Source organism: Bombina bombina, chromosome 3 (assembly GCF_027579735.1).
Source record: "Bombina bombina isolate aBomBom1 chromosome 3, aBomBom1.pri, whole genome shotgun sequence".
NCBI lineage: Eukaryota > Metazoa > Chordata > Amphibia > Anura > Bombinatoridae > Bombina > Bombina bombina.
The window spans coordinates 69,220,143-69,241,186 of NC_069501.1; the positions used below are offsets into that span (position 1 = coordinate 69,220,143).

General features: G+C 36.4%; 1 protein-coding gene across 2 annotated transcripts in view; it reads left to right on the forward strand.

The window, feature by feature from the left end:
• CD247 (CD247 molecule) overlaps positions 1-21,044 on the forward strand; it is a 341,193-nt gene that overhangs the window by 211,588 nt on the left and 108,561 nt on the right. For both annotated transcript variants that reach the window (XM_053705859.1, XM_053705860.1), the window contains exons 2-3: positions 18,695-18,801; positions 19,951-19,995. In XM_053705859.1, the coding sequence (XP_053561834.1) occupies positions 18,695-18,801; positions 19,951-19,995 (152 nt within the window). The remainder of the gene's footprint in view (positions 1-18,694; positions 18,802-19,950; positions 19,996-21,044) is intronic.

Consider the following 21,044-nt stretch of genomic DNA (forward strand, 5'->3'; position numbering starts at 1 on the left):
TGAGCCTACCTATGTTTAGTTTAAACTAAAAATACCAAGAGAAAAAAGCAAATTTGATGATAAAAGTAAATTGGAAAGTCAATTAAAATTAAAAGTCCTATCTGAATAATGAAAGTTTAATTTATACTTGACTGTCCATTTAAAGTAGTACTTATGACTGGACAGTGGGGGGTCCCATGAGTGTAGATGAAAGTTCTCTGAAAGGTCTTGCTTATTAGCTAGATGTTTTTTGTATGCAGATCTCGCTGTTTTATCTCACAAACTGAAAAGTGGGAGATAGTGTCAAAATACGTAAAAAAACACTTATTAAACTAATAAAAAAAATGTGTGCAAATTTATATAGAGGCAATTTTAAGCTACTATACCATGAAAGTGGAGTAATCTGATTTATATTGACCTTGCACTATTTCATTTTTATAGTATAGTCCCTGCTAACTTCTCTACCCCCATCAAACATTTCCTTTCCAGTGAGCTCCATTACTTTCTATGGGAAACAGAGGTTTTTTAACTCTTGATCTGGCGAATGTTAAGTAATCAAGTCAGGTATGATATTAATGAAAAAAATCAAGCAGAATGTCCCAGTGTTCTGGAATACAAGAGAATTTGTAATTTTAGTGCAAACAAGAAGCATGGATATTAAAAAACAAAATAGAATCAAATCAATGTGTTTTACATCAAGTGAGATAGCATATCACTGCAGATGAGGCTTGTCAGAGTATATGAATATTATGATGAATATTACATATGTGTACATATATATATATATATATATATATATATATATATATATATATGTATATTTTATACACTGTATATGTTAGATGAGAACTCAGGATTAATTAAACATGAGTTTGTTGAACACAGCTTCTAATACACGTCTATCAGGATTGACGATCAGTAGAGCCTTTTTGAAACACAAACATTTCTTTTCTAAAGGAAATAGCTCAGTGACCCTATTCATTTGACTATATATGCAGATTTTATAACCTCAGAACATTTGGTGAGGTGAGAAAAGAATGTGTTCAAGGACCCCTTTGGAATTTGACACGTGTGATACAACAGTTCTATCTCACTGAATCTCTATTTGAAGACTTACTGCAAAAACCCCTCTTGGGGGAAGGTGACACAAATAAAATCAAATACTCATCTGCACTGCTGGCTAAACAGGAAATATGCTGTTTTAAAGACTCTTACAACTCCTCATGGATTGACCCCATGTGGTGAGTATGAGACAAAAAGTCTGGCAACTGAAGTTACTGAAAAGTTAGAATGTTAGGATAATACAGTGAAGACAAATGACTTACAGTATGATTCATGATATATATATATTAAAATTAAGCACATTGTATTAGGTGGATGATTGCTGCAGGGGATATTTATATAGGAAATAAATTCAGATATACATAGAAATGATGTATATGTTTTGAAAACACAAAAGATCTTACTTAGCCTCTGTGTGTTTAAAAACATGAATAGATGTTTATGGACCTGAAGAGAAGTGATTATTAACATTTATTTTCTTATTTCAGATCTACATAGACAGGATTCACTTGGAATACAGTACAATACTGAATTAAAAATAAGCTATTATTCACATATAAATGCCAGGATACCGATAAAATTGTAATGCATTTTAAGCTACTAATTAGCAGTATTAAATTGCCTTGATATAATAAAATGTTAATAATATAACATATTTGGTATCAGAATAATAAAAAAAAAATAACCTAATATTAACCATCTGTAATTGGGGTTATATATGATTAATGCAGAGAGTGTGATCTGATTAAATAACCATTTTATAAAAAAAAAAAAATTAACTTGCTTAAAAATGTCAGAAATGCTGTATTGTATTGCTATGTTGTACTGTATGCTGCCACCTGGTGTTATGTTGCGAGAACTACAGCCAGAAGGTTCTTTCTGGCTGTTAAAAATGAAATTTCCAAGGGCCAATCCGATTTAGACTTCCCAGATAACCAATGGGAAGGTCAGCTCCCGTAGTGCCACCCACATGATGTCATCAATGATTATATAATGGGAGTGTTGAATGCACAAGGGAGAGTTGTCTGTAACTTGTTGAAAATTAGTGATCTGATTTTGGCTGCGATATACCTGAAAAAAAAAAAAAGTTCACTTCAGCAAGGAGCTTAAAACTTATCCTTGATTTGTGCAAAAAACCTTCTTTCAAATGAGATGACCTAAAGACCGCTACGAATTGGTTCAAAATTGGTGAAGTATATTGTATTTTAAATTGGTAGTTATAAGCCTAGGTTTTGTTCAAATCTGTGTCTGAATTGGCTAAGTAACTCATCTATACAAGTTCTGATATTGTCGGTTAATTTTGTATTAGGATAAATTGCAGTTAAATAGCAGAATATATATTTTATCCTATTGTTTTATAAACACTGTTTAGAATTGTATTGCTTGGATGTTAAAGGTTTTTAGTCCCATTGTGTTAAATAAATAAGGCTGAATTGTGAAGGTATATTGTTCTGGGTTTTGTAAGAAGAATAGCATATCTTAAGAGTTGGTTCTAACGCATATAAACTTTTATTTAGTTTCCTTTTATTGCAAATATAGTTCAATATGTTTATGGATATTAACTAAATAAAAGAATTCAGATATTTATATTAATTGTATGGTCTAGTAGGTGCATGGTTGATAAGGGTTTCTATTTCTTTGTATTGTGTTTATAACCCTGCCATAAACTTATATATATTATTTGGATAGCACTGCTAAGATTTTCATAAATATACTGACATAATAATTGGAGGCATTGCATGAGATTTAATAATATCCATCATAATTGATATAATATATTTGTAAGTAAATAGAAATTATTATAAAAGAAAAAAAAAAAAAGAAAAAAAAATAAATTCATATTTCGATATTAATATTTTGAAGATATAATTTTTTTTGAAAAGTTGAAATATTAATTTTCATATTTCGAGATTGACATTAATATCTTGAAATATTATTAAAGATTAATTTTGAAAAATTAATAAAAATATTAATTTTTCATATTTCAAAATTAATCAAAAATATTGATTTTTCATATTTTCAAAGTTAATCAAAAATATTAATTTCTCATATTTTGGAATATTAATTTTTCATATTTCAAAATTAATAATATTTTTTTTTGAAATATTAGCGTTTTAGTTTAACTAAGTACTAAACCAATATAATAATGTCTGTAGCCAGAAGTGACTCATTTAATTCTACACATAGCAATGAAATTGGTCCCATAACCATACCTATTACTAAAGGTCAGGTCCTTAAGAAAGATATCTTAAGTTACCTTAAAGGGAAGTTTAATATTGCGGGTGAATTAAATGATTTTATGGATATGCTTGAAACTAGGGCTAAAAATATTACCGTTAATAATAATATGTGGAATGAAGAGAATGAATTCTTCCAGGAATTATTAATGATTAATCAATGCGAAGCTCCCAAAAAGCGAGACGAACTAATACTAAAATCCTGGCCCCTTTTAATATGCATAATTGACGAAATGTCGTTTTGTGTCACAGACAAACGATTGCAAATACAGGAGCTAGAAAATAGTATTCGTTCCTCGCGCAGACGCGAAGAGGGTTTAAAAATAGCCAAAAATAAAATGGATGAATTTGCCCAAAACCTAGCCACCTTAGATAAGCACAATATGGACTTAATCGCGCAGATACAAGATTTAAATAAACAGCTTGCGCAAAGCCAGAGAGAATTAAGCGATTTAAAAAGGTCATATCGCCATAATGAAAACCCCTATATTAGCAATGAGAATAATACAGATAATGCTAACTCCTTTAGCGAACGCGTCAGGGACGAGGTACGAAAATATATAGAACAACATAGACAAATGACCCCTAACGGGTCAGAAGTAGATTTCCCAAATAGACAATCCCCTCAGGATGTAAATCCAGAGGACAGCTGTAGCGCAGCTGATGCGGGGGAGGGAAACTCTAACAGAGAATCCCAAAATAAGTCTGATAAAGTCTATGATTCCCATAAAATAATCACCTTCGTACAACGCGCAGTACCTATATTCTCCAATAAGGGAACAACATCTGTAATTGATCATTTACAGGCTTTTGAAAATGCGTTAGCTATAATGAATGTTACAAGTGAGAAATTGAAAATTGAATTTCTGCCTTGGGTATTTGACAGTAGGCATCACAAATTCTTTGTTTCACTAAAGGATATGAATATTCATTCCTGGAATGGGGTAAAACAACAATGCAGAAAAGAATTTGGGCAATATCGCACTAAAACTGCCGCGAAAATAGCGGTATATGGTTTAAAGTGTCGTGCAAATCAGAGTCCAGTCGAATTCCTTTCTGTATTGAAAAATGCGTACAGTATGGCTGAAGATAATCCCAGATTTGATGGCTCAGAATTTGTAAATTTATTTTTTGAAGCATTGCCTACACCCATCAAAATCAACTTAGCTAGAGATTTTGATGAGGACTGCTCATTGGAATGGCTGATCAAAGAGAGTACAAAATTATACTCTATTCAGCAATCCAGTGAACAGGGGGTGAAAAAGGAGTCAAAACCCAAAATTGTAGCAGAAACTAGGGTGTCACCTAGCCCCCTCAATTTGGAATCTAAAAAGAGAACTTATGCAGAGGTGACCAGTCAAAACAGGCCATCTCCACAGAGGTTTAATTCTGCCCCTCCCCCTACGCAGGTTGAGGCGCAGGGAGACTATAACCAAAGTGGGGGACATAATCAGGTGAATAATTACTCACAAAGAGAATACTCACCAAATAATTGGTATCCGCGCAAGGGTAAATACAATAAACGGCGAAGATATTCTCAGGGTAACCAGACACCCCCGGTATATAATGCTCCCCAAAGTACTAACGCTGAACAAGCTGAACCCCAGGGACAACCACGCCAGAATAGAAATAGTGGCCCTGATTCTGAGGGAACCCAATGGTCCAGGAATCAGTACAATGGGGCACCAAGAGATAGGCCCAGGGGTAGAGGTAACTTGTACAATCAGGTAGATATGCTGTTTACCCAATTAAATCGGTTGAGCGAACAAATCGCTAATATGAGTCAAAAATCTACGGCTCAGCAACCGAACAATACTTTTTTAGGGGTACAGCCAGTGGTCAGCAGTGGACCACAGGCACAGTCATAAATACTGCAGTATCACCTGAAGGGGAGGGGAGAGATATACAAAATGTAGTAATAAATATCAATGATACTAATCATGTTATCTCCCCACAGACCGGAAACGGTCAAATTAGCTGTGAAAATGAGCAACATCAGCCGGGAAAAATTAACCAAACTTTTCCTCTGCAGTGTTCTCTTAACATTATTTCCACAGATGCAGTACACAAGAACCCAGCTGACCTTGTCATAGGGGAAACAGGTAGGTATGAAGCTTCTTCTGCATCGGAAAGCATGGCAAACTCAGGTAATACGTGGCGAAGCCCACAAATGTATGAGAATGCAAATTTTATGTGTGAAATGATAGAAACTGCAGGAAGATATTATGTACTAGTTGAGCTGCAAGATTCAGTCTCCAACCCTATCAGGGGATTAATTGACACTGGGTCACAGGCAACTATCTTATCCCACAGATACTACACACAGCTAAATGAGCTAACACCCCACAAACCTAAAATAAAAGAATTTGACGGTTCTCTAATAGGTGTTGGGGGTGACTCCCTAAAAGTTTACGGTACTGCCTGGTTAAAATTTAAATTGGGGAACAGGGTCATAAGACACCCTGTCATTATAGTGGATCTGCCAACTGATCGTTTAATTATTGGTAGTGATCTCCTGAAACGATTAAGCACCATAATTGATTGCATAAATAATGTAATTTGGTCGCAAGTTAAACGGCCTATCAATTATGAAAAATCTGGTATATCTCACGCCCGACATAGCTGTCACGTGGTGGAAGAGAAACCAGATGCTGTGGAGATTCATTTCAGGAATAACTCTACACCTGAAATCACTATTCTACAAATAGATGATCAGACTCCTTTTAGTGGCTCTGATGGTAATACTTTTAAAATTTCGCCCGGAAAAATAGCGAATATCTCCCTAGATGGCGATATATTAACCATATCACTCCACAAGGGGGATCCTAAAATCCCTAAAGGGGGAGACCATGCTCAATACCTCACAGGGATTGAGAGAGTTAAAGAGGATCTATTTATCCCTATACAAGTGCATGACCTTGGTAAAACCAAGTATGCTAAAATAAACTTAAAACAGGAAGCTAGCTACATAAGCGAAGGTTTATTAGCGCAAATAGCTGAACCTAAAGTGATTAAATATCTTTCTCCCCAAGACCACTGTGTCAACGGCCTGGATGACAGGTCTGAAAGCTATAACATCACAGCTAAGTGCTTATTATCTATCTCTATTGGTAATAAGTCAGTGAAGCACCTGTTTTTAGTTTTAAATACTCCCCATAATCAAATATACATTGGCAATGATATCTTACATAGATATGCCATACAAATAGATTTGATTAATTCTTGCCTCTGGAGCAGGTTAAAGGGGGACCCTGAAGTATTTCAGGATGAAAATGCAGCCCTGAAATCAAACCAGCAATTGCCATATGCTGTGAATATGCAGGTATCTAGCGATGTTATAATTCCTGCTGGGGCTGATAAATTTCTTTTACCCTTACAGGTAAAGAGAGGTCAGAAATTAAAAACTTCTGAAACACTGATTTGCCTCTCCCATAGAATACAAAATCTGGGTGTCTCAGTAACCTACACTCCTATGGTGAATATTGGAACTGTTCCAATAAATATTATTGTGCATAACATGACCCCACAGGATATAACATTATCCAAGGGAACTACCATAGGATATGCACTGGAATCAAGTTATTACACTTTTGGATTCCAGAATAATGTAATTGGGCTAATACCTGAAGGATACCTAACTGAAGAACAATTAATAGAACAATCCTTTGCATCTATGCCAGAGGGTCTATTTAATATTCAGTCTATTTATCCCTTCAGCTCAGAGGAAGGCATCTGTAAAATTGAAGAAGCCTCTCTAGTGTTTGATCAGCCAATCAAACAGCAAGATTACCCCAATCCCCAGAGTCATGGGAGCAATATAAATTATAATCAAGGGGATCTCACCTCTAGGTTGGAAGAAGCCTATGAAATAGGACAGCCTGAAATCTTTCCAGGATTTCAGCAAATAGTCGAAGAGCAAATATCCTTAGCCAATGGCTGTTCTAGCGATGATGAACGCCAACAGCTGCGAGAACTCCTGATGGAGTACAAGGATATTTTCGCTAAGGATTCTTATAACTGTGGTACCACAGACTTGCACATTGCAAGAATACAAACAGATCCTAATGCGCCACCTGTATTTGTCAAACAATACAGACTTCCCTTAGCCTCATATGATTCTCTTGCAGAGATCATAAGGAATTTGGAAGAAAGAGGTATTATCAGACAGGTGCACAGCTCTTATAATAATCCTATTCTAGGTGTCCTTAAGCCCAATGGACAATGGCGTTTGTGTGCTGACTTAAGACAGCTAAACAAACGAGTATACATGTCTGGCTGGCCTGTACCATACATTGACCAGTGTCTAGCACAAATGCAGGGATCCAAAATATTCACTGCCATTGATTGTGCACAGGGATATTGGACCATAAAGGTACATGAAGAGGACCAATATAAGCTAGCATTCTCCTTCCAAAAGATTCAGTATGCATTCCAGAGACTTCCATTTGGATACATAAATTCTGGACATGAATTTGCTGTATTCATGCATAAGGCTATGCCTGACGCACTGGAAAGGGGGACCTTATCTTATGTGGATGATGTTTTAATCAAAAGCACAGACTTTGAAAAACACATTGCAGAGCTTAAACACGTCCTCAGCCAACTTAAAAGGGCAGGTGTCAAATTATCCCTGCAAAAAGCTCAATGGTGCCGCACTCGTGTAAACTTCTTGGGACATGAAGTTACTTCTGACGGATTAAATCCCCAGAAGAAAAAGGTAGAAGCGATAGTGAATTCTAAAAACCCAACTAACTTAAAGGAATTGAGATCATTCCTGGGTATGACAAATTATTCTCGCAAATTCATTGATAATTATGCGGAATTAACTAAACCACTACTACTTCTTCTGAAGAAAGATGTGAAATGGCACTGGAGTGAGTCTCAAGAGACAGCCATCAGAGAGCTGAAGAGAAAACTCACTCAAGCACCTTGCTTAGTGTACCCTGAAGGTGGTAAACCTTTCTACTTAGAAACAGGGTACACAGATGTAAGCATGAGTGCTGTGTTATACCAAAAGCATGATAATTTGAACAAAGCCATTGCTTATGCGAGCAAAAATCTATCCCCAGTAGAAATAAAGTTTAACGATTGCGAAAAAGCCCTCTTATCTACTGTATGGGCTCTACAAAATTTCCGCAGCTATATACAGGGCGAGAAAATTATTGTAGAAACGGCCCACCAGCCTTTGCTATATTTGCAAAGTGAGAGAATAAGAGATGGGAATTTGTCTAATAGCCGCATAACAGCGTGGACTCTTTCCTTACAAGGCTGGCCCTTAGAAATTCGCTACAAGCAGAATAAAAAGAATCCAGTCGCGCAAGGGCTTGCTGAGCTCCACGACTGTACTGCTAGAGATCCTGGGGAAGAATTATCAGAAGATGATTTTCTGGAAGAACAATTGCTTTCCCCATATAAAATGTACAATGAGGACCATTGTCAAACATTACCTTGGGTATATGTTGATGGTTGTTCTTACCATGCCACTATTGATAATGAGCGCAGATTAGTCGCTGGCATTGGTATAACTGGGGCAAACGGATTCTCAAATATATCTGTAGGTTTCAACATTGGACCAAGATCCAGTCAAGTTGCAGAACTAACTGCTGTTTTCAAAACCATTGAAATGGCTATTGAACATGGTATTCATGAATTTGTGATCATAACTGACTCAAATTATGTGCGTGACAGTTTTGTTGAATACCTGCCAACTTGGAAAAGAAATGGCATGCAGAAAAGCAATAACAAACCAGTCAAGCATGGCAAATTGTTCTGCGAGATTGATAATCTGGTAGTATCCAATGATTTAACCATACACTGGAAAAAGACCAAGGGTCATTCCAGAATTCTAGGTCCGGATAAGGAAGGCAATGACCTTGCGGATTCATTAGCCAAACAAGGAGCCATAACTGGAAAACTCCTTAATATTGACCACTTAATGGGTGCAATTCAGGTAGAAGCCATTACCAGAAACCAGGCAAAACAACAGAGTGAGCCTAATTTGGTACAATGGAGTCAGGATTCTCCTAGTGAGGACCTGATCACTAGTCAAAAAGAAGACCCCATTGTAGGCATCTTCTATAAACACATAGAAGATCCTGAAAGCAACCCCATCTCAAAAGATGATTGCATTGGCAAAGAAGATCTTAGAATCTTAATGAAATCTAGATCACAATTCAAGTTACAGGATGGTTTGTTAATTAGAACCTCCAAAACTGGCATCCAACAGTGGGTAGTACCCACCAAGTTCAGAGGTCTAATGCTTCAACATGCCCATGATGCTCCCACATCTGGTCATCGCGGTGCCAAACTCACGTACGAAATATTGCGTGACTACGCTTTTTGGCCACACATGTTGAAAGATGTTCAAACCTACTGTCAAGGGTGTTTAATCTGTCCACAGTTCCAACCCACTGCACCAACGCATAGAGCGCCATTGCAGAAAAGGGGGATGGTAATGCCATGGTCAGATATACAAATTGATTTTATTGGTCCGGTAACAAGGTCATCAAGAGGTAACAAGTACATGTTAACAGTGACATGCCTGTTCACTAAATGGGTAGAGTGCATTAGTGCACCTAACAATAGTGCTGAAACATGTGCAGCATTGCTCATCAACCATGTATTTTCCAGATTTGGTTTGCCCCAAAGAATCGAATCAGATCGGGGGACCCACTTCACTAGCGAAGTGATGACAAAAATGTGGAAAATACTAGGGGTTAAAAGAAAGCTCCATATTGCTTATAGAGCTGCCTCAAGTGGTGGTGTAGAGCGTTACAACCAATCCATTGTTAAAATCCTCAAAAAGTTTGTGAGTGAAACAGGTAAAGACTGGGATATAAAACTACCTCTAGTCTTAATGGCATTAAGAGCAACTCCAAGTAGTGCTACCAAGATGTCACCTTTTGAGCTGATGACTGGTAGAAGAATGGTTCTACCTCAGCATCTGCTGTACCGTACATCAGACCAAAAATTTGATAAACGCTGCCAATACACATCAATATGTGGAAAACTTAAGAAAGCACCTGCAATATGCCTTTGCATTTGCTCAAAGGAATTTAGAAAGAGCCGCAACTGCCACTAAAACCTATTATGATCTCAAAACATCCAAAAAGGAATATGAAATAAATGATAAAGTTTATCTTTATAACTTTGGAAGAGATCAGGTTAGGGAGAAGAAATTTCTTCCCTCATGGAAAGGTCCTTTTGTCATTACTGACAAAATATCTCCAGTGGCCTATAAAATACGGATCCCCAAAAATGAAGGTTTCATAGATAAATGGGTACATATAAATCAACTGTGGGCATGTCATCCCAGGTCCCAACTACAAGTCATAGAGGGAGAATGAAGTGTCATATCCCCAAATGCACTAAAGACATACTGTAATTTAAAGATGCCTAACTGATAAACATGAAAGCTCAAAATAACAAACTTTCTTCATAAGAGACTGTCTATGAGGTATACGGTTGATCCTCATCAAATACCACTGACTTTAAGCCAATTCAAATACATGTGTCCTACATCTATTTGAAGTTGGAAGGGGGATTTATGTCAGAGTATATGAATATTATGATGAATATTACATATGTGTACATATATATATATATATATATATATATATATATATATATATGTATATTTTATACACTGTATATGTTAGATGAGAACTCAGGATTAATTAAACATGAGTTTGTTGAACACAGCTTCTAATACACGTCTATCAGGATTGACGATCAGTAGAGCCTTTTTGAAACACAAACATTTCTTTTCTAAAGGAAATAGCTCAGTGACCCTATTCATTTGACTATATATGCAGATTTTATAACCTCAGAACATTTGGTGAGGTGAGAAAAGAATGTGTTCAAGGACCCCTTTGGAATTTGACACGTGTGATACAACAGTTCTATCTCACTGAATCTCTATTTGAAGACTTACTGCAAAAACCCCTCTTGGGGGAAGGTGACACAAATAAAATCAAATACTCATCTGCACTGCTGGCTAAACAGGAAATATGCTGTTTTAAAGACTCTTACAACTCCTCATGGATTGACCCCATGTGGTGAGTATGAGACAAAAAGTCTGGCAACTGAAGTTACTGAAAAGTTAGAATGTTAGGATAATACAGTGAAGACAAATGACTTACAGTATGATTCATGATATATATATATTAAAATTAAGCACATTGTATTAGGTGGATGATTGCTGCAGGGGATATTTATATAGGAAATAAATTCAGATATACATAGAAATGATGTATATGTTTTGAAAACACAAAAGATCTTACTTAGCCTCTGTGTGTTTAAAAACATGAATAGATGTTTATGGACCTGAAGAGAAGTGATTATTAACATTTATTTTCTTATTTCAGATCTACATAGACAGGATTCACTTGGAATACAGTACAATACTGAATTAAAAATAAGCTATTATTCACATATAAATGCCAGGATACCGATAAAATTGTAATGCATTTTAAGCTACTAATTAGCAGTATTAAATTGCCTTGATATAATAAAATGTTAATAATATAACATATTTGGTATCAGAATAATAAAAAAAAAATAACCTAATATTAACCATCTGTAATTGGGGTTATATATGATTAATGCAGAGAGTGTGATCTGATTAAATAACCATTTTATAAAAAAAAAAAAATTAACTTGCTTAAAAATGTCAGAAATGCTGTATTGTATTGCTATGTTGTACTGTATGCTGCCACCTGGTGTTATGTTGCGAGAACTACAGCCAGAAGGTTCTTTCTGGCTGTTAAAAATGAAATTTCCAAGGGCCAATCCGATTTAGACTTCCCAGATAACCAATGGGAAGGTCAGCTCCCGTAGTGCCACCCACATGATGTCATCAATGATTATATAATGGGAGTGTTGAATGCACAAGGGAGAGTTGTCTGTAACTTGTTGAAAATTAGTGATCTGATTTTGGCTGCGATATACCTGAAAAAAAAAAAAAGTTCACTTCAGCAAGGAGCTTAAAACTTATCCTTGATTTGTGCAAAAAACCTTCTTTCAAATGAGATGACCTAAAGACCGCTACGAATTGGTTCAAAATTGGTGAAGTATATTGTATTTTAAATTGGTAGTTATAAGCCTAGGTTTTGTTCAAATCTGTGTCTGAATTGGCTAAGTAACTCATCTATACAAGTTCTGATATTGTCGGTTAATTTTGTATTAGGATAAATTGCAGTTAAATAGCAGAATATATATTTTATCCTATTGTTTTATAAACACTGTTTAGAATTGTATTGCTTGGATGTTAAAGGTTTTTAGTCCCATTGTGTTAAATAAATAAGGCTGAATTGTGAAGGTATATTGTTCTGGGTTTTGTAAGAAGAATAGCATATCTTAAGAGTTGGTTCTAACGCATATAAACTTTTATTTAGTTTCCTTTTATTGCAAATATAGTTCAATATGTTTATGGATATTAACTAAATAAAAGAATTCAGATATTTATATTAATTGTATGGTCTAGTAGGTGCATGGTTGATAAGGGTTTCTATTTCTTTGTATTGTGTTTATAACCCTGCCATAAACTTATATATATTATTTGGATAGCACTGCTAAGATTTTCATAAATATACTGACAGGCTGTCTGCTCTATAACAAGCGCTATGTAACGTCAGAAGGAATTCCATCTCTGTGGTCTGTACGCTCATTCTTTCCCCACTTTAAAAGAAAAAAAGCACGACACATACAGATGCAATAACAGCCTGAGAAAGACATTGAGCAGAATTACCAGCACAAAGGGAAAACCACCCCAGTTGTAGATTTGTGTGCTGGTCAGCAAGATCTGATGTCATTAGGCTTCTCGTTTAACCACATTAGTGGAACAGCTTCTACACTGATAAATAAAAATAAACAAACCATTAAATATGAAATTATTTGTCTTTGGATATGGTGAGCGTCCGGGAGGTAGGGGGTTAATCCAGTGGGGGGATTCCTAATTTATTCCAGCTGCTAAACACAAAGTCATTGTAAGCATCAAGTGACACAAAGATTTCCTTATAGCGGCTCTGTTAGAGCTTCCTTTGTTATTCTAGAAATGAGGTCGCTGTGCGCTATAAACAGCTGCCTAGATAAAATGACTAAATATTAACTGCTAGCCTGAGGGTTGTAACAGGTTGTTGCAGGGAAATATTTCACAGCTTAAAGGGACATGAAACCCACATTTTTTCTTTCATGATTCATATAGATGATACAGTTTTAAACAACTTTCCAATTTACTTCTATTATCAAATTAGCTTTGTTATTTTGGTATCCTTTGATGAAGGAGAATACACTTCTGGGTGCTAGCTGAACACGTCAGGTGAGACAATGACAAGAGCCATATATGTAAAGCCACCAGTCAGCAGCTAGCTCCCAGTAGTGCTTTGTTGCTTCTGAGCCTACCTAGGTATTATTTTTAATAAAGGATAGCAAGAGAACAAAGCAAATTAGATTAAAAAAAAGTACATTGTAATGTTGCATTCTCTCGGAATCATAAAAATGTGAGTTTTACATCCATTTAATTCTCCATTATCAAAGAAAAATTATAGTAGTTTTATAAATAGTTCACGTGCACAAGTTCTATATATCAGATCATATTTTTGTACGCTCTAGATCCTAGTGTCACATGCACCAGATCCTAGTGTCACATGCATCAGATCCTAGTATCACATGCATCAGATCCTAGTGTCACATGCACCAGATCCTAGTGTCACATGCACCAGATCCTAGTGTAACATGCATCAGATCATAGTGTCACATGCACCAGATCCTAGTGTCACATGCACCAGATCCTAGTGTCACATGCACCAGATCCTAGTGTCACATGCACCAGATCCTAGTGTCACATGCATCAGATCCTAGTGTCACATGCACTAGATCCTAGTGTTACAAACACTAGATCCTTGTGTTGCATGCAACAGATCCTATTGTTACAAACACTAGATCCTAGTGTTACATGCACCATATTATTTTGTTAAATGCACTAGATCCTAGTGTTACATGCAAAAGATCCTAGTGTCACATGCAAAAGATCCTAGTGTCACATGCAACAGATCCTATTGTTGGAAACACTAGATCCTTTTGTTAAATGCACTAGATCCTAGTGTTACATGCACCAAATCCCATTGTTACAAAAAGGTCCTTGCTACATGCACCAGATATTATTGTTGCAAACACCAGATCCTAGTGTTACAAACACCAGATCCTAGTGTTACAAACACCAGATCCTAGTGTTACATGCACATGAGCTTAGTGTTATACAACATTCTAATGTTACATAAATCAGATCCTAATGTTACACACACCAGGTCTTAAAGTGTTACACGCACTAGATCCTTGTTGTGTTGCAAAGACCAGATCTTAGTCTTATATGCAGCAGATCCTAGGGACACTATGTAACTGGGAGCTGCTTCCATGGGACACCTTTACTTGAGCCTTAGTAGGTGCTGCCTTGTGCTCCCTCATGTTGGCAGTTGCACTGGTAACGCCCCTACAGTAATTGTCTGGCTTCCATACAGTTGTAACAGCCAAGAAGGTATTGGTGGAGAAACCTCCACAGAGTCCACTAACGACTCCACAGGGGTAAATCTGTAGCTAGATCACTCAGATGTTTAAATTACTGGGATTTCGCAGCTTGTATGTTACGTTGATTAAAGGGACAGTAAACACCAAAAATGTTATTGCTCAAAACTATAGATACTCCCTTCATTTACCATTTCCCAGTTTTGCATAACCAACACTGTTATAGAAATGTACTTTTTACCTCTGTAATTACCTTATATCTAAGCTTCTGCAGACTGCCCCTTATCTTTTATCTTTTAAAAGACTTGCATTTCAGGCAATTAGTGCTGACTCTTAAATAACTTAACATGCATGAGCACAATGTTATCTATATGAAACACATAAACTAATGCTCTCTAGCTTGAAAAACTGTCAAATTCATTCAGATAAGAGGCGGCCTTTAAGAGCTTAGAAATTAGCATATGAGCTTTCAACTAAGAATAACAAGAGAACAAAGCAAATTTGATGCTAAAAGTAAATTAGAAAGTTGTTTAAAATTACATGCCCAATCTGAATCATGGAAGTTTAATTTATACTTTACTATCCCTTTAAGTAAAAGAGCAGCACTATATTTCCCTGGTTAACTTAGTGGGAACCAATTAAAAAGCATTTAAAGGAGTCAGATTGCCACATTTTTTTAGGTAATGGTTAGACAACATCACACAGAAACTAAATATATACAAACAGAACCATGTCTTTTATAATGGTTTCTGCCTTACCAGCATCTCATTTCTGTTTATTCCATATTACTTCTAATAGCCTGAAAGCTAAAAATATCAGTCATGATAGTAAAATACCAGCTGCATGACCAGCCTAGGATGTGCAAGCTGTGGTTAGACAATATCTACCTAATATTTATTTATAAAACAGTGACTATTAACTCTGCCCACTGTGACTGCAGCATTGTGGTCTTAGTAACTGATCACCCGGTCACATGATGCTGCCTCGGGATTATCTTTTTATTTTAGATACATCTGAAAACAATGCGCTGTTTATTTTATGAGTTTGTAATTTTACCCAGTATGTATTGTGCTCCCTGGTCACCAGCTGAACAAATACACAAAGTAAATACCCTGAAGGGACATTCATTTTGCTCAGTAATTGATTAACAAATTAGCGGTTCAATAATTCTTTTTATAGGCAGGAAGAAGAAAGAAGCCAGAAACATATCATAAAAGTTTGTTTTTCTAGTGCTGATGAGGAGCCGTCTGCTGGTCACATGATTCCACAAATGACTCTTGAAGTGTGGAATTAAATTATCTTAAATATATGTCTGCTGTATATGATCTAAAGAACAAGTAAATACAGTAGATTTGCATAATCAACAAATACATGATAACAAGACAATGTAATAGCACTAAGGGGTAGTTTTATGTAGCTGGAATTGCAGCGGTTTCTTGTGCAAGTCTTAAGATCGATACTCCTTAACTCATTCGCCACATCTGAGGCGGCGGACAGCAATCATCCAGGTCGGATACGATCGGGATAATTGACACCCCCTGCTAGCGGCCTATTGGCCGCAAATCTGCAGGGGGCGGCATTGCACTAGCATTTTACAAGGAATGCTTATGCAATGATAAATGCAGACAGCGTATGCCGCCTGCATCTTAATAAATCAGCCCCTTAGACTGAACTTTAAATGAGTAGTAGATTTTTTTCTGACAAATTTCAGTTATGTCTATTTCCACTGTACCATGTGACAGCCATCAGCCAATCACAAATGCATATAAGTATATTCTGTGAATTCTTGCACATGCTCAGTAGGTAAATATAAAGACTGTTTGTTAATGGAAGTAAAGTCGAGAGTTGTTTAAAATTGCTGCTTTTTATTTATTTGTTTGTTTATTTATTTAATCTTTATTTATTTTATTTACTGCACAGGGTTTCCTTCCAGTTTATTGTTAACAAGGCCTACTAGATCATATCCAAGAGTATATTGAAAGTGACTGAGCTACAGTATAATGATAGAGCCCTTTTTTAACCGTAAAGGGACACTGTACCCAAAAATTTTCTTTTGTGATTCAGATTGAGCATGAAATTTTAAGCAACTTTCTAATTTACTCCTACTTGGTATCTTTATTTGAAATGCAAGAATGTAAGTTTAGATGCCGGCGCAATTTTGGTGAACAACCTGGGTTGTCCTTGCTGATTGGTGGATAAATTCATCCACCAATAAAAAAGTGCTGTTCAGAGTACTGAAACCAAGAAAAAGCTTAGATGCCTTCTTTTTCAAATAATGATAGCAAGAGAACGAAGAAAAATTGATAATAGGAGTAAATTAGAAAGTTGCTTAAAATTGCATGCTCTTTCTGAATTACAAAAGAAAAAAAATGGGTTCAGTGTCCATTTAAGTGGATTCAAACACAGGAATAGGTGCACATATCTAAATTAATATTATATTTAAAAAAAATCAGTTGACTCTACCTCTCTCTTTAAAATTCTAACTTCTGTATAAATGTTGTGCTTTACACTGTTGGCATTAAGCCTATGTAAAAGTACAAGGCTAAGGGGCAGGATTATTAAAATGTCACCGGCATTGGAGAGAAATATTATGCCAACCTTTACATGGGCAAACCTCACTAAGGGTTGTACCTGGAAGTCCACAATCATTCTCAGGCCTCAATAGCTTAACCTGAACACCAAAGTAAGCACCCCCTTAACCCCTAAAGGATCCCCCCTGAGACCTCGGACACAAAACCCTTAACATCTAAGGCAGTGTTTCTTCAAGTACCCCAACATACATTCCATGTTTTCATTATAGCTGAACTAGAGCACAGGCGAAATAATCAGCTGATGGGTGAGAGCAGGTTAGTTACTATTGTTACTGATCAGCTGATTATCTCACCTGTGCTCAAGTTCAGCTATAATGAAAACATGGAATGTATGTTGGGGGGACTTGAGGACCGCAGTTGAGAAAAACTGATCTAAGGGATTCTGCCAATGAAACCCCTCTCCTCAGAATATATATTGACCGCACATTACATAGAGGGACATACAACCTCTCATCTAAAATTGGTGGAATTATGCCCTTGCCCCTTAAGGATGCTGATAAAATGAGTACCAGCCCTCTAAAGATTAAAACGCATGTATGAAAGAGGGAATTTACATCATTCAAATAAGAAATCTCATACCCCTCTAGAGAGCAAATGATGGTCACTAGAATGGTAATAATTATTTTTTTTATACAACTTTTAGGGAACTCTGGTCACTTAAAGGGATCTTAGACACCTATAAGCGCACTAGAGAACTCTGGGTTAGATATGCAAATGATATATACATCATCTCATCCTTTTTGCTTCCAGTGCTGTGTTTAACCACAGACGTCCCATTATGGGGTAGACAAACCATTGTTTTTGCTGCACCTATCCCTTAACACGGTTTCTGTGGTTAAACACAGTACTGGAAGTAAAAAGCATGAGATATTGTATATCTCATTTGCATATCTTACCCAGAGTTCTCTGGGGCAATGGTAACAATGTATACAGAATACTTTTGGGAAAAGCAAGTGGGGATTCTTGCATTGATGTGCTAATTGGCTATGCAATCATGTGTGTGCTTAGAGCTTTCTATTGAAAGTAAATGGGATGCAAGGTTACTTGTGTTCTGTTGCTTTGGGATTTGGATAAATATTATTGCGCAAGGATTTTTATTAGGAGCAAGTTGCAGCTTTTATTTCACATTTTTATCAGTATGTACCAGTCCTGTTCCAACAGCCACTCCAAAAACTGTAGCTTTTGCTTTTATATTTAGAAATACAGCATATAAAAGTGTGACAGCTGTTCTTGTTAAATGCAGCGATATGAGTGGTTCTCCAGTCGTTTCTTATTTTAATAAACCTTTTTTATTCCCATTTACAGAGGCAGAACAAGTCTTCGGTCTGACAAACCCTAAGCTTTGCTACGTTTTGGATCTGGTCTTGTTCCTATATGCCATAATCATCACAGCATTTTTCTTTAAAGAAAAGGTCAGTAGTTTTAATAACAACAATAGCTTCTGCTAAATGTCATTTGCTGATACATGTATTAAATAAACTATAAAACTATGTTGTTATATATAACTGCACAATTTATAGCAATCGTCAGAGTTCATTTTAATTGCATGATCTAATGAAGATTAGCACCTTGGAGTGACTCTCACATATAAACATCATTAATGGGGATTACAGCAACCTTCAGCTGGTGCCAATAAGCACTGAAGGAAGGGATGGCTGGTACAGGGTGATAAGAGGTTTGGCTTCTACCAAGGGCTAAACTAGACAGTGATAATCTAATAAAGCTCTGTCAATTTCCAGCTTTCCTGTTCTGTTACTGTTCTGAAAAAGACACATTCATTTTGTAGTGTCTGAGCCAAATAGAACAGTTCTTCCTCAATCTTCAAACTGGTGTTTGATTGCCAGAACAATGTAACACATTTTCTTAAGTGATTTTCCCATATTTTTGGGATATAGATGTGATCTTAACTATTCCGATGAAAAAATAAAAATTGCACACAAATGTATTTATCTATTTCTCTGTTTGTCTGTCTGTATATTTATCCATCTGTGTATCTTTCTAATGTCTGTCTGCCTGCCTGTGTTTCTTTTGTGAACAAATCTGGCATCTTAATGGAAACAATAGAGAGAGTTTTTGAGTCACTATTTAAAACATTAAAGGGATACTATTTTTGGTTCAGCACCCTGGGTAGCGCTTGCTGATTCGTGGCTAGATTTAGCCACCAATCAGCAAGCGCTACCCAGATGCTGAACCTAAAATGGGCCATCTCCTAAGCTTAGATGCCTGCTTTTCAAATAAGATAGCAAGAGAATGAAGAAAAATAATAATGAGTAAATTAGAAAGTTGCTTAAAATTGCCTGCTCTATCTGAATCATGATTGGGTTTAGTATTCCTTTAACTTTATTAATTAAATATTATTTAAAAAATAAGAAGGATACCATAAGCGTAATGTATACAAAATAGAAGAAATTAAGGAAAAACCCAAAAAAATTGAGAGCCTCTTGGCAGCAAATATATCACCAATGAGAGCAGGTACCGAAAAAAAGATTACTCAGAGGATGTGATAAATATATTTACCGAGTTAAACATATGATTTGCATAAACATCTTTCTCTCTTGTAGTGTACCAAGCAGCAACCCCAAGCTCAAGAGTATGACCCCTATAGCGTAAGTATGACCCCTATAGCGTGAGTATGACCCCTATAGCGTGAGTATGACCCCTATAGCGTGAGTATGACCCCTATAGCGTAAGTATGACCCCTATAGCGTAAGTATGACCCCTATAGCATGAGTATGACCCCTATAGTGTAAGTATGACCCCTATAGTATGAGTATGACCCCTATAGTGTAAGTATGACCCCTATAGCGGGAGTATGACCCATACAGCGTGAGTATGACCCCTATAGTGTAAGTATGACCCCTATAGCATGAATATGACCTCTATAGTGTAAGTATGACCCCTATAGCGTGAGTATGACCCCTATAGCGTAAGTATGAACTGAATGTGCCACTTCTATAGTGCTGTAGATAGATATTTGCAATTTTATAATAATGCTAAGAAATAAAAATGTGAAATCACTGGTTTGATGTGCTTGTTTAATGGGAATTCTCCTATTAAAAGGACATTCTAGTACCATAATGTAATGCTCTAATTTGTGAGACCCTTGTCTCTTTAATCACGTGAGCAGTGATTGGTGGATACATAAGTATACATCAAATAAATACTGTTCCAGTCACCTTCTTTCTTAAATAGGACCTTTATTCATACATCAGGCTTGTAACACTCCTGAAAGGTGATCTCTTTCTATTTGACATTTAAAAGGATACTCTCTGGCTGAGGCCTTCTCAGATGTAATGCATTACGCCTGGGAGATTTAACCATGTGTTTTCTCCTTGCAATTTGAAGAGGGAGCATTTCTTTAATAATAAAATGGATTAAGGTACCAGAGTATGACATTATTACATTTAAATGTTGTTTTAAACTTTGCCTCCCCCCACCCCTTACACTGCATTAAGAATTTGGTGCTAAGCCTTTGGAAACTGTGGCAGTTCTCCAGGGGTGCTGTGTGTGTGTGTGTGTTGGGGGGGGGGGTGTTTTTAGTTGCACTCCTATACACGCTGCTTGTACCATTGCAGTGCAAAAACAGAATATCTATTTGCAGCAAATGAACTGCAGCACTTACCACATCAGTAGTTAGCCGCCTGGGGCTCTGCTT